This window comes from Natator depressus, chromosome 1 (assembly GCF_965152275.1).
Source record: "Natator depressus isolate rNatDep1 chromosome 1, rNatDep2.hap1, whole genome shotgun sequence".
Taxonomy (NCBI): Eukaryota; Metazoa; Chordata; order Testudines; family Cheloniidae; genus Natator; species Natator depressus.
In genome coordinates this window covers 340,384,641-340,400,239 of record NC_134234.1, presented here as the reverse complement: position 1 = coordinate 340,400,239, position 15,599 = coordinate 340,384,641, and the positions used below count along the sequence as shown (strand labels likewise).

General features: G+C 42.2%; 1 protein-coding gene across 2 annotated transcripts in view; it reads right to left on the bottom strand.

Annotated features, from left to right (window-relative positions):
• The window catches only part of EXOC4 (exocyst complex component 4), a 576,720-nt gene that overhangs the window by 529,302 nt on the left and 31,819 nt on the right, over positions 1 to 15,599 (bottom strand). For both annotated transcript variants that reach the window (XM_074952890.1, XM_074952899.1), the window contains exon 3: positions 10,377 to 10,571. In XM_074952890.1, the coding sequence (XP_074808991.1) occupies positions 10,377 to 10,571 (195 nt within the window). The remainder of the gene's footprint in view (positions 1 to 10,376; positions 10,572 to 15,599) is intronic.

Here is a 15,599-nt window from a genome sequence, read left to right as displayed (position 1 = left end):
GCTTGTTGGTGCATTAACTAAGAGAGTGGAGGGGCTGAGGTCAAGCATGTGTCAATGCAAATGAGGCAATATTAGGCACTAACAGTTTAATGCAACAGACTCCCTCAGATAATGGATTTCACAGGATAAAAGGAATGCGAGGAAGTTATCAATAGTACATTAAGGGAAGAAATGATAAGATGTTACAAAGGGAAAGAAACACTCCACTTATGAATTTCTACTTTCAAATATCTTTAAATCTATCATAGCAAATTAAAAAAAAACTGAAACAAGATCAGAAAATTGAATTCAAGAAATAATACAAAAACAGAACTTCTTTCCAGCTCAGTTCTAACACTTACTACTTAGCACAAATGCCTTTTATAAGGAACTTAAAGCACCCTCCCAAACGTAATAAGTGAAGTCTTATCATGCCCCTTTGAGGTAAACAAATAATATCTTAGAATAATATACCCATTTAACATATAGGGTAACTGAGGCACAGCATTTTAAGTGGCTTGCCTGGTAAACCAGCAGCAGAGCCAGGGCTAGAAGTATACTCCTTGGGGCGGGGACTGTCTTTTTGTTCTCTGTTTTTACAGCACCTAGCCCAGTGAGGTTCTAATTCCATCACTAGAGCTCCTAGAAACTATGGTAATACAACATAATAAGTAAGAATAAGAACTCATTACTCTCATACTCATATGCTAATCACTAGAACATGCTCTCACCAAACATTACCTATAATAAAAATAAATAAAGGACCTGTTTCCTTTCTCTCCCCAGTCAAATCCTACAGCTATCACCAATGACAAAAATTATCAGCTATGCCAATGAGTAAAGTGATCATGAATGAGTTGTTTTAACAGAGTCAGAAGGTATTTTGTTTGCTTGTTTGTCTTAATGCTTACATCAATGTGTCCACCAAAAGGAAATAAAATCCACTGGAATGTAAATTTCACATTTTCCTTTTTTGAACAGAATTCTGGCCATTTAATCAAGGCAACTTCCCAATGGTGAGATGTGCTAGACCATGGAACAGCCTCCGGAGAAAAATGTTGGAAGTACTATTGTTTGAGTTATTTAAAGGAGACAATGTTTAAATATAGCCCAAGGTCTAAATTTTGTAAAAATATGCCTCTATAAGAGCTAGGACCAGACTATTTTTTTAAACTCCATTGAAAACATTTGTTTTAAACAAACAAATTCTGCTGAAGTGTTTGAAAGCAAAACACCGCAGCAGGAAAATGCAGAAAGCAAAACTGATGAAACCAATGAAAAACTGCCCTTACCGATTTTCATTGCCCGAGATGAGAGAAATGCAGATAGTGAACAAAGCATATAAATAGTAACAAATAGTTGAATTTTTTTCAAATTTTAATTATGTACGATATTAATACCAACAAATGTTTGTTTACTACAAAGGATTTCTAGATTGACAGTTTACGATTACCCTAAGCAACCACGTACTAGCAGGAAGATGCAACATACTTGCTTCGATTTCCATCTAGGATTACAGATATCCAACATTATCTTGGAACAGATTTAAAAACGTTATTAAAGCTAATGTTAAAAAAAAATTATATACAGTAACTCCTCACTTAACGTTGTAGTTATGTTCCTGAAAAATGCAACTTTAAGCGAAATGATGTTAAGCGAATCCAATTTCCCCATAAGAATTAATGTAAATAGGGGTGGTTAGGTTCCAGGGAAATTTTTTTTTGCCAGACAAAAGGCATTATATACATTTTAAACAAGCAATTTAATATAGGTATAAGTTTTAAACAATTTTAAAGAAACACTTTAATACTAAAATCATCACTGCTGAGTATGAAGCTTGGTTGAGGTGTTGGAGTCAGAGAGTGGAAGAGGGTGGATTGTCCCCCTGCTACTCTTGCTGTTCTTGCAAGCACAGGCACTGACTTTGCTGGGGTGGGGGGGGGCTCAACCATTGGCCTGCCCACTCCACCCCTTCCCCCAAGCCCCCACCCTTAACCCGCCTCTTCTCCCCCTCCTCCCCCTTTACTCCGCATGCCGCGTCCTCACTGCTCCCCCCTCCGTCCCCGCCTCCTGCCCACAGCAATCAATTGGTTGGCGACATTCAGGAGGCAGGGGGAAGGAGTGAGGACACGGCGCGCAGGCTCCCCCTCCCTCCTGAACACCACAAACCAGCTGATTGCCACAGGCAGGAGGCAGGGGAGGGAAGGGGGAGCCTGCACGCTGCGTCCTTGCTCCTCCCCCCTTCCTCCTGCACGCCACAAACCAGCTGTTTGCGGGGGGAGCAGGGGGAAGGCGCTAATCCACGGGGTCCACCAGCGGGTCGGAAGCGCTTGGGGGGGCAGAGTAAGGGAGCTGATGGGGAGCTGCCAGCCATGGATAAAGCAAGCAGCCAAACGACGTTATAGCGGAGCGTTGCACAACTTTAAACGAGCATGTTCTGTAATGGAGCAGGGACGTAAGATCGAAACAACGTTAATCGAGAGGACGTTAAGTGGGTAGGTACTGTAATACACTGGTTGGGAAAAAGAGTGTCTATACATCTGGGTATAGTGCTTAGATTATCCACAAATACAAAGTTAGTTTTTTAAAAGTCATATGATATATAGAATACATTATCAGCAATAACCCAAATTTAGGTGAATAGATTTAACAATTCAGTTTAGATATTAGAATCTGAATACTTGGGTACATCACTCATGAAAAGATGTACAGAGATTTGGCTGTGAAAAGCAAAAGAGATTGTCCCTCAGTAATTAAGAATTAAGTTGGATGTCCATTTAGAAAATGCAATCCATGAGGAAAGTATATGTTACTTTCCTGACTGCACTTCTCATCAGTACTCCAGCTCATCCTCCCGATAAGACTTCTACTTCCCACCATAACTGCCAGCATATGCTACTAATGTGAGATGCAGGGAAAGGCAGGAGATGGCTAAATGGCAACCAAGTAGTGCACCTCCACCCTGGGAGTGGAAAAATAGCGGAACAATTTTCTCCTCTTCTCCCCAGAAAAAATCTCAATTATTTAAAACCCTTGACTGTCTTCCCATCACCTTCCACGTCAAAGATGAGGAACTTGAACTCACATACAAGCTTCTGCAACCCTTCATTCCTCCCTTCTCCCCTCTATATCTCTCCTTCCTACTCCTCCAGTTCCTCCATCCCAAGCCTGTGTCATGACTGATTATTTCATTGACTTTACACTCATCTCTTCACTTTTTTTCATGTGTCTATAAACAAGTCTCCCACTTCCGAGGAACTGACCACGTTCTCATCAGACAAGTCCCACTTTAAAAATTTACTTTGGCCTCAAAGCCTCAGTGCTGGAATGCAATCTATAACAACAAAACAAAGAATCTGCATTGTGCAGTTTTCTGGGTATCGGAGCTGATTTGTCTAGTTTAGCTTGTAAGCTCCTCAGGGCAGCAGTCGTGTTGCAGAGCACTAAGCAAAGTGACATGCTCAATAAAATAAATAATAAATTACGCAAAAAGATCAGACAGATTCTAGAGAGCTAGGATTCAGAGATCACACAATACAGAGGCAGACAGTGAACTCAACATGCATCGGCACAATCGAAAATGACCTAAGTTTACTGCAAACTAGGCTCCTATTCTGAATGAATGATCTTAGGCTGAATGCTTTTAATCGAATGCAATAAACGAGCAGTAATCTTCACAAGCTCAATTCTAGAAACTAAACTGAAGTTGGCAACAATGCGACCTGGCTTCAAGAAATAGGTCTAGCTCTCAAGGGAAATCTTGGATGCTATTATTCACCTTAGAATGCAGAAACGGAGAGCTACATACTTCTCTCGCTGGCACAAGGAAACCTAAACAGGAGCACTTAATATTTGAAGGATAAAACATAGCAAAAAGCTATGAAGGTTGGCAAACTCCCTGACCCAATGCGATGGGGAGATAATCTAATTTCTACCCCACCCACAACTTTATCTCCTCGGGTAAAACTTCCACAGAACAGATAGAATAAAAGAGGGTCTCATGGTTTAAGTACTCAACAGAGACCTAGAAGATCTGAGTTCAGTTCCCCACTCTGCTGCAGACTCTCTTTGTGACCTGGAGCAAGTCACTTAGCCTCTCTCTGTCTCATCTGAAAAGCAGAGATAAATAATTTTCCCCACTTTCCCTAAGGTGCTATAAAGATCAATTAATTTATGATCGTGAGGCATTGAGACACTAGTGATAGAAGCCATACAAGGAGATAGAATAATAAAACAAACTCCCAGAGAGCACGCTGGTGTGGTTTACAGTATTCACAGTAAAGCAAGATGTGAAAAGAAATCCATCCTCGCTACTAGCCTAATTATGTAACATTAATGTGCTTTGTTAAACAGCTGGTACATTCCACCATAGCGGTAGCTGTGCTCTAGTGCTGGGGGAAGTGAGTGTGTGTAAGTATACAGTTCATCACGTGTTTTGGGATCCCTGTGGATTAAATGAGTTGCCTCAATATAAAAGTTACCTATATAAATATTTAACACAAAAAAATCCATTAAAAGGATAGTAAGGCTGCAAAGAAGAACTTGAACTTGCGAAATGCCAGACTCAAGGTTGCCCGTGCATCCTTAATTTGGTCCCCTTGTGGCTTTAACATTGATACAGTCTTTAGTGACATGAACACATACTGTTTCTTCTTCTTTAGCATGTAATTTCTTAGGTTTAAAAAAACTGAAAAAACGAATTCCATCATCTGGCATCACATTGACATCCACATCAGCAGGGCTGGAACCTTTAGAGCCACCGCACAGACCTCGGCCACTTGCGCTAACAGAATAACTGATACCAATAGTAGGCTGTCATCCTCTATATGGACGAGCATTAGAAGAGGATGAGCTGCACACTTTGCCACTCTGTTTCACAGATATTTGCTGGCAGCAGAGGAATGGTCAATTCAGGAATCTTGGGTTCTCTTCCAAGCTCTAAAGGGGAATGTGCTCTATTAGTCAGACACTTCTGCACCTCCTTCCCCCAAACAAACATAAGAATGGCCATACTGGGTCAAATCAATGGTCCATGTAGCCTAGTATCTATCCTGTTTTCTGTAAGTGGTCAATGCCAGGTGCTTCAGAGGGAATGAACAGAACAGGGCAACTGCTGAGTGATCCAGCCCCTGCCATCCAGTCCTATCTTCTGGCAGTCAGAGGTTTAGGGACACCCAGAGCATGGGGTTGCATCCCTGAGAATCTTGGCTAGTAGCCATTGATGCACCTGTCCTCAAGGAACTTTTCTCAATCTTTTTTGAACCTTGTTATAGTTTTGGCCTTCACAACATCCCCTGGCAATGAGTTCCATAGGCTGACTTGAGTTTTACTCTTGATTTGCCATAATTTATGCTCCTATTTTCCTCAGTAAGATTTGAATTACAATTTGTAAGCAAAGCCTTTTTGCCTCTAACTGCCTCTTTTACTGTGTTGTTCTCTCCAGACTGTTCCTGTCCCAGTCCTGTCTCTCTCACGTTCACACCCCGTCACCCTCGCTCCTTGTTGCAGTCACCTTGTCAGCTAGTATCACAGCCTTTCCCTCCAGGCTCACTGTTCAAGTCCCAGTGCCCTTCTACTCCTCCTAATACCTGGCTCGTCCCCGTGTTTTCTCCCACCCTCCTGGGTATCAGTCTACAATATACTATGTGACGCACTGCCCTCTACTGGAGGCAGTATCAGACCACCTCAAGTGCATATTATGTCAATCCTAGTGGACATAAGCCCAATTACTATCCAAGAGTAAATGGTGCTGCTAGTAATGGTTATTTATACTTAATATATGTATCCTTTCTCCAATTATACAGCTATTAATTCCTACAAATGTGCACAAAAACAGGAGACCAAAATAATTAAGGCCCTCAAATGGCACTTCAGTGGGAGCTGTGCACATTCAGCACTTTAAAAAAAAACAAAAACAAACAAACAAACTTATTCAAATCTTCACACTCAGAAGGAGGTTTGAAACAAGTTATTTTACTTGTGGAATATGTGACTAGCAATTAGTACAGAGCCCCCAAATCTCCTCTCTGGCTCAGCTTGCATTACTTAACTGCAATTCTACAATGAATTTTTGGGGGATGCTATATCATAGAAGTTGCATAAGTGATGTTCAAAGCTCATCTGTGCAATTTTAGACCGATGTAAACAGTTGGATAAAAAAATCCACTTTTAAAAAAAAAAATCTAACTTCATACAAACATGAGCTTGCTCATACTATTGGGAAAAAGCTGCCATTTTTATATTAATAATTCTTCCCAGATTTAATCAGTCATTGTACATTAGAACCAGCAGCTGGAGTGTTCTGAGTGATAATGAAACCTGTAACAAGCCATCTTCAGCCATCTTTTCCAAACAATAAGGGAATTAAAATTTCAATTTAAATGCAGGGTTTGAAATACGCTTCAGTGGCAAAATTACTTCAATTAATGTGAGTGGAATACAAAGAACAGACTGAAGAAATATGATGCAGCAACCCGAAATTATGCCATTAATGTGCTTGCATCAACCCAACACAAAGGCTGCAAAGGTCTAATTTAGACTGTACATATCACAAAGCTACAGGCAACAATATTAATCAGCTCTCCAATTTCAATGCAAGGGATACAAGCGCCTTGTCAGATCACTTTAGGCTTTTTATAAACCAACAGCAGCTGTTTACCTTGAGGAGGGAAACAAAAGGACAAGCACATCTATAAACATTCTGCATTCCTGACAGTTTAATAATTATTTTATACACTATTCAGATCATATAACGAGAGAAAGGTATTATCCTGCAGCCAGCACATGATTATAACATCACATTGACAAACAGGAAGAATTAAAAGAAGATAGCAAAAGCCAATGAGCCCTCACCAATTTTTGTCTATTAAAACAGTCAGGATGCAGATAAGTTATTGTGTTTACATGCTATAGCTGCACTTGTATTGAAATGGGAATTGAAAGTACTGATGGAAGGATTAATACATGAATACAGTTTTAATTGCAGCTTTCCCTGCGTTGCTTGGTTTAAAAGCTAAATGGTAACCCCTTACAGCAATGCATCTTGATGAGTCACAACAGATAACCCTACCGAAGAACCAACATGGTACTGTCTAGCAGCCTGAGCACAAAGAGCAGGCACTAACACTCACTTCCCTTACGACCTTGTGCAAGTCTCAGCTACGTGTACCTTTGTTTTCTCATCTATGAAACTGGGGTGATACTAACTGAGGAGTCAAAGGATTACTCAGTATTTGCAAAGCACTTTGCAGACAAACATTTTTCTTTCATTTCCTAGAGCAATAAAATCAGAACTCAGCACAGGCTGGAAATGGGACTATTCTTCTCTGGAAGAACACCACTATCACAAAGTCAGGGTATGGCCCTCCATGCAACCATTCTTTAAAGACCAACAAACTAGCTCTTTAACAGGTTTAACTAGGTCAAGTGTAACAGAAATGGGAAAAACCAACAGGTTAACAGTAATGAATTTAAACTGTCCTAATACTAATCCACAAGATATCAATCATTAACTCTTTCTTCACTGAACATTGCCTGTTTATTCCACTTCTTAACCTGTTTATTCTCTTGTATTAAAAAAAAACACCTCTCACTCCAGATAACATATTTCCTCCGTCAAGGACTTGACTAAAAAAACCTCAAAATCTAAGTATATCCTAGCCATCCCTGCTCTTCTTGTTATGGCTCTATTAATGCCTTCCAAGAATTAGAATAGGCTTGACTTAATATTTTATATAGTACCAGAAATTTTCATAGTGCTTTATAAAACAGATTCATGACCTGCCCCAAACAACTTACAATAAGGTAGACAAGAGACAGGACAATCGTTCAAATAAGGCAGTGGTTCCCAAACTGGGGTTCGCAGAACGTTGCAGGGGGTTCGCCAGAAGAATTTCACTCATGGCAGCCAGAGGACCCCGGGCATTGGAGGCAGCAGGTGGGACCCGGATGCAGGGCAGACAGCCCGAGCCCCAGGGAGATTGGGGCACAGCAGTTGGGGCTGGCAGCCTGAGCCCTGCCCCCGTCAGCGAGGGAGCCAGCAGCCCGAGCCCCAGGGAGAGCAGAGATGGGCAGTTGGGGCTGGCAGCCCGAGCCCTGGCGGTCAGCGGGGCCTGCAGCCCGAGCTCAGTGGACCGGGGCAGTCAACAGGGTCCAGCAGCAGAAGCCCCACGGAGTGCAGAGAGCAGAGGAAATCTAACCTTAAATCCCTAGAAATATTAATTATTAGGAGGAGGTTCACGAGATTTCACAATTTAGTGAAAGGGGTTCGCGGGCTGTTAAAGTTTGGGAACCACTGAAATAAGGGGAAGAAGGATGAAGAGAACAAGGCTGAAAAAGGGTTCCAGGAAGAAAAGCTTTTTTAAGGAGGGAGGACAGAGAAGACCACTGGCAGACAAGATGTAGAGGGTGGCACGAAAGGAGGCACGAAGGCAAGAAAGGCAAGAAGAACAGCCAGGAAAGGATTGGAAGGAGTGTAATGAGTCAGAAAGGAAGGAAGGGGACAACAAAATGCAGTTGTACACGGAAGCAGGATTATGTATGTCATTAAAGGCCAACATGAGGAGTTTAAGTTTGAGGCCAAGAGTAACAGGAAGCCTGAAAAGAGATTTTACGAGATGTGAGAAAGGAAGACAACTTTAGAGAGACGTGTTTTGGACAGTATAGAGAAGAGGGACCCGAAAAAATGAAATCAAGAGTGAGTTTTGGCAGTGGGGAAAAGTGAAGAAAGGACAGGCAATACTGAAGAGGAAGAAGCAACAGGAATTTGAGAAGTGATGGATTACAAGGTGGGAAAGAGAAGAGTCCAAGGTAACACTAAGGTTGTAATCCTGAGAGACAGGAACGATAAGAGAGTTGATGAGGGAGGTGAAGGAGATTTCAAGAAACATAATTCTGTGGCAGAATCAAGAAGAACATAAACAGAGAAAACTCCCACCCCGTGCAGAAGGTTACTAGTGTCACTGGTAAAGAAAGGGTAGTTTTGGCAGGGGGTGGAATCTAGAATTGGTCATGAAGTCTAGGCACCACGCCTGAGGTTTTTGGAAACAGGAAGGGAGAGAAATAGGACAGAAATTGGAGAAGAGGGTGTGGGTGAGGAGAGGCTTCCTCATGACTGAGGATGAAAGGTGTGCTTGTAAAGCAGATGGAAATGAGCCCAAGGAGAAAGAGCACTTCAATAAGAGGCATAGAGAAAGAGCAGACAATGAGAGCAGGTGGAAGGAAATGGGAGCAAGGGCACAGATCAAGGAATTAGAGGGAAACAGTAAAAGAGAGACTTGAGTTGTGAAGCAAGAAGCCTCTCCTCCTCCGTGGTGAATGAGAAAGCAGGGGTCTGCCAGCTGGAGAAAGGGAAATGAGAGAGAGAGAGAATGGGAGAGGGAGGAGGAAAATTCTTGCTGGCAAGAGTCAATTTTCTTTTTTTCTAAAAAAAACTGGCGAGTTCTCAGCAGAGAAGGAGGTGGAGGCAGATGACTGGGAAGGTAGTTAGAAGAAGAGGATTAGTCTGGAAAGAAGAATTAGTCTGGAGAAGAGAAGACAGAGGGGACAGGATAACAGGATAACAGTTTTCAATACATAAAAGGTTGTTACGAGGAGGAGGGAGAAAAATTGTTCTTCTTAACCTCTGAAGATAAAACAAGAAGCAATGGGGCTTAAATTGCTGCAAGGGAGGTTTAGGTTGGACATTCGGAAAAACTTCCTAGCTGTCAGGGTGGTTAAGCACTGGAATAAATTGCCTCGGGAGGTTGTAGAACCTCCGTCATTGGAGATTTTTAAGAGCAGGTTAGACAAACACCTGTCAGGGATGGTCTAGATAATACTTAGTCCTGCTAGGAGTGCAGGGGACTGGACAAGATGACCTCTTGAGGTCCCTTCCAGTCCTATGATTCTATAAGAGTGAAAGGTAGAGGAGAGATGATCAGGGTGATAGCACAAGAGCCAGTCAGGGAGGAGATGGAAGGGAAAGGAAATAGATGGAGCTAAGAGAAGGATCTTACAGTGGAGGAAGTCATCAGTGAGAATAAGAACCAAGGCCATGAATGCAGTAGGAAACCCAGCACGGCAAGAGGCAAGGAGCACAGTGACAGAAGAAAGGAAAGGAGTCAATGAAGTGCAAAGAAGGAGGAGGCTTCAAAAAACCATGGACAAGAGACGAGGGGAGGAAGAGCTATTGGAGACCCAGAGTCCACGTCAGAAAAGGCTGAGGGCAGCAAAGAAGCCAAAGAGGTTGGCAAGCTGAAGATCAAGCACAGACTGAGTGACGTAACAGGGTAAAAGAGAACAACAGTGCAGGAGGAGAGCAAGCAGTGGACACACAGAGAAAGATCTATTTACCTAGAGAGCTGCATTAGCTGACTCTAATATACAGATGACCATCAATGTTAGGTATCCCATCTTACCAGCATGTCAGTTGCATTGAGGTAGTGCTTGCTGGCCATGCACTGTTCCAGCTTCTGGGGCACTTGCTTGATGTTCTCAATCTCATCCAGCAAATTCAAGACGTGTTTGTGCTCAATTCCTTCTATCCACAACTTACGCAGCTCATCCCGTTTGCAGTGCAGCAGCATCTTGCATGACAGGAGATTTTCCTTCACCTACAAGGCAACAGGTTGAAGATGAGGTCAGTCTAATGCCCTTTCTCTTGGAGCACTTCCCCTAACTCACTCATTTTAACATGAGTTTCAACTTGCAATAATCAAATACACTTCTTTTTAAAAACCAGCCTTATTATTCCTCTCTAGCACAGAGGAATCATATAATCACCCTAAATAATGAGAGCAACCACAGGGGAAATGAAGTGAAGCTAGGTGCTGGGGCTTAATTCAAGTTTTGTGCTATTAGTGTATTCTTTACTGGAGTAGCCTTAATGGGATTCCACACATGTTCATCTTAACACCAGGACTAAAGAGTTACTTGCAGCTGTTTCCAACATTTATTCAGCATTTAGGCATGAAACAGGAAGCCAATTGTTTAGCGTAAGTAAATAAATAGCTACTATTTTGTTCCTCTGTAAACATTTTCTGTCTGCCTATTACATTCTTGTGGCATCTCTCCCTCCTCCTCCTCTTTTCTAGTTATTGTTTCTCCATTTTATGAAAGCGGACTATACAGGAGGATCCCTGTTAACCAGCAGCTCAGGTGTGACATTAAACCCGAAAGAGTTAAGCAACTAGCAGGCTAAATGACCCAAATTCAATTTTTAAAGACATATTAGAAAAGTATATAGATGGTAATTAGGACTATTCCTTATAAACAGCTAACATAGCCATAGACTAGAGGTTTGAAATGTGAACCTGTACTGTTAGAGAATTAGAGGTAATACAGATTGTATGTGTTTACTTATATCTTGTTAGATGTTAACCATGTAAACAGATGGTTCCTGTCAGTTACTATATCCTTGATTCAGAGATCAAAGGGGAATATTAACATTTAGATGAGACTAGAGTGTAATAATTTCATTGTCTATATTTCTCTTTGAAGTTTGTAGTAAACTGTCTATGAACTGCTTAACGGATAACTACCTTATGCTGATGAATGCAACTAGTTACCCGTGTATACATAGGAAATAGGTGTTTCTACTTCAAAGCCACAATGCTGTACCCAAGGAATGCCTGCTGGCAAGAGGCTGCTGGGGATCTATGAAAAGAACTCTTGGGCCCTGTCCTGTTATCTCAGATCTGCTTAAGCTTCATCAGGGGAAGTTTGAGTCGCAAGACTAAGTCCCCAGCTCCAGACTGGGTCTTCCTGATATTGGACATTGAACTATGACCGAAGGAACTAATTCTGAAAGAACTTTTTGCAACTCTGAAGCTCACCATCTCTACCATGAACTGACCTAAGAACTTTATTCATATCTGTAGGTATAATGATCTTTTAACCCATACGCAGGCACTCTTTTCTTTTTTAATAAATTTTAGTTTCATTAATAAGAATTGGCTGTACGCCAATTGGGTAAGATCTGAAGTACTCATTAAGTTGATGGGTAATGTGTCCAATCCTTTGGGATTGGTAGAATTTTTTATATGATGAACAAGATTTTCAGTAATCCTCCAAGTATTTGACGTGGCTGTCTGGGTGGGAGCCCAAGGCTGTGTTGCTTTAAGGGAACTGCATTTCTGGCTTCTGAGTAATCAGTAAGGTATTGTAAAAGCTGTTTTGTTGCTGGATTGGTAAATCTAAATATTAGAAATAACCTCCAGTTTTGGGGATTGCCTGCCCCATTCTTTGCAGTTTGCCCTGATTGAGCAATCTCAGCGTGGCCCCCCTGGGACCCTGGTCACAGCAGGTGACACCAAATTTGTTAGCAAGAGATGGAGTTTATCTAACAAAATGTCTGAAAGAATGTCAAAATGGATTGTAAGTAGGATAAACTTCAGCTCAGCATCTACATTACACATCATGACACTATGACACTAAGAAAAAACAGTACACTGCCTGCCATTCACTTTGTTTTAAAATCTCAAGCCATCTCTTGCAGATTGTCAAAGAACTTCTTGCTTTTCTACAGCATTCCGAAACTCCTGGGATAAGGTCAGTACAACCCAATTTTTCTTGCATGCCATAAATGGATGATCATTTAAGTGCCTTAAAATCAGTAAGCAATTAACACCACTTCACACGCAGCATTTACACCAGTTATCTGGTTTCAGTGATAAACCATGAATATTTAGGGCCCAACCCCTTCTTAGCCAGAACTCTCACTAACATCACTGAATTACAAATGCAGAGAGGCCCTTGGATTTATTTTCAAGTTATAGAGTCTTTAAGAACCTACAACGATGCTTCAACTGCACCTCTTTCCCTTCTATCCTCCTTTGGATGAAGTGAAGAGACCTCCTGAAACATACAGATGGACCAAAAGAAAGACAACTCCTAATAGAGTCAATTAATACACAACAGCACCATGCTCTGAAGTATACACATTAAAGCCCAGCTTCAAAGATAAGGTTCTAGATGGCTCAGGACCCAACAGACTCTCCTTGAAATATCTTCAGACACTGGGAAAACCTCAACAATTCCGTGCTCCATAACTTGTCACAACAGCAGAGAAAAACTGAATGCCATACACAGCAACTGTTGGGCACAGGCCCTGTTGCATATCTTAGATCTTGTCTACACCACCATGTGGGGTCGATCTAAGATACACAACTTCAGCTACGTGAATAGCATAGCTGAAGTCAACGTACTTAGATCTACTTACCGCGGTGCCTTCACGGTGGTAAGCAGACAGCTGACGCTCTCCCGTCGACTCTGTTTGCGCTCCTCGTTCTGGTGGAGTACCGAAGTCGACAGGAGAGCGCTCAGCAGTCTATTTATCGCATCTATACGAGACGCAATAAATCAACCCCCCGCTGTATCGATCGCTGCCTGCCAATCCAGCAGGTAGTGGAGACAAGCCCTTAAACTAGACAGTATCATCTTAGCCTCAGTGGCCTTGTTGGTGCCTTGTACAAAATGGTGGTCACTTTAAGAAAGACCAAAAGGTCCACGGAAATGAATGAAATGTTTGAAACTTGATGTCCTTGTCAGAGTACAAAATAGACTAGTGATCCAAAGAGCGGCTCTGCCTTGAGAAGTTGTTCACTTTTCCCTGTTAAACTAAGAGGCAGATACCAATGCTAATCTCAAAAATCCTGCTAGGACGGAGGAGAGATATGAAAGAAGATAGAGTGAACACCTGAAGATGTATTTTCCTCTGTCATGACCCCGTAATGCCTTTTAAGTCAATGGTGTTATATGGGCGTAAAATGAGATCAGAATCAGGCCCTGACACATCCCCACAAGATTCAGTGCCTGGACAAGTATGAGCTGAGGAAAATAGCTGTTTCACAAACAGATATCCGGACTACTAAACACAGACAAAGCATTTTGCTTTTGCACAAATGTTTCTGTCCAAGTTTGTTGCAATATGAACATCCACCTATAACAAAGGAGAGGAACATCAAAATGGAAAGCTTGACAGCATAATTTAGACTGATGGCACAGAGTCTAGCATCACATATGGTGCCTCGCATGAGATTAGGGCAAAGTTACTTTAATACTTGTTGACTAAAGCTAATCAGAAAACATAAATATCCAAAGGTCCTTCACCCCCCTCCCCCCCATAGTGATTAGTTTAGATGGGAATGTCATTGTCCCTATAGAACTGTTTTTGACCTCTGTAAAGCTTAGCATATTGGGTGAAAACGGGCTATAGTTTATTTCAAGTTTAAGATTATTGATCTGGGCCTTCACAGAGTCAGGCTTTGTACATAAATCCTTCGAATGAACTCTTACCCCTGGAAGGGATCAGAGAGGTCTCATTTGCTTTGAAAATGCTAAATGAATTTGAAAAACCAGAAGGGTCAGTGTGCTGCCTCAGAAGGGTCATAGCTTACTGTTTCTGGAGCATTGCTCTGAAAGGTTTCAAGTCACGATCTCCACAGCGCTAGTCAGACAATGTAACAATTTATGTACCTGGTTTGCAAGGCTTAAGTACAGCAATCCACAGAGAAAGTAAAACAAGGGCTGGGAGAGTGGCGAATTCATCAACTGGGATAATAATCAGAACTGGAGGTAGAGAACAGCAAAGAGTAAGCCCTCACCAGTGCTAGGAGCGCCACTGTTATTTACAAGAGCGGTAATAAATGTTAGGAAACATATGGTTAATAAATGTTAGGAAACTATATCAAAATATAGGAAGCACACCACCAGGAAGCACAGCTCAAGAGCTGATTATGCAAATAATCTTAAAATTCATATTTAATGGGTCAGTGGACATCTGATGAGTCACTGAGATGACCTAGGTGGCAGGTGATCAGTGACCATCCTGATGGGCACAATATAAGAATCTGAATAGACTAGATGGAGAGATTTTAGCTGTGTAGATTTGGGTGATCTACTGCTGGTCAAGTAACAAATCAGACCAGGTCCTCACTGGCTTACACTAGCTGAGAATCTGACCTATTTAAATAACTCTGATGGTGGTTTCAAAGCTGGCAGGTAATGGCATCTTCTCCATTCAATATTTGGTTCAGCACAAGGTATCATCAAGTAGAAGGGAGACAGGACAAGAGAAGAGGAGGTTACTCACCCTGTGCAGTAACTGACGTTCTTCGAGATGAGTGTCCCTGTGGGTGCTCCACTCTAGGTGTTGGTGCGTCCCTGCGCCTTCGCTCGGAGATTTTTACAGCAGTACTCGTACCGGTCGCGCATGCACAGCGCTTGCCCCCCCTCTCTGAGTGTACCTTAATAGTACACGTGCACGACCGGTCCCCTCAGTTCCTTCTCTACAACGGAGGCCACCCCAACTACAAAGTAGAGGGGAGGACCGTGAGTAGTGGAGCACCCACAGGGACACTCATCTCGAAGAACATCCGTTACTGCACAGGGTGAGTATCCTCCTCTTCTTCTTGGAGAGCTGTCCCTGTGGGTGCTCCACTCCAGGTAACTTAAAAGCAGTGTATCTCAAGGAGGTAGGGACTTCAGATTGGGTAGAAATGCAGTAGCTAAAACAGCTCAGCCTAGTCCTGTATCCGAGAAGGGGCCCTGAGTAAGGGCATAGTGCTTAACAAAAGTGTGTTCAGAAGACCAAGTGGCTGCTTTACAGATGTCAGTCAGGGGAACTTTGCGTAGAAAAGCCA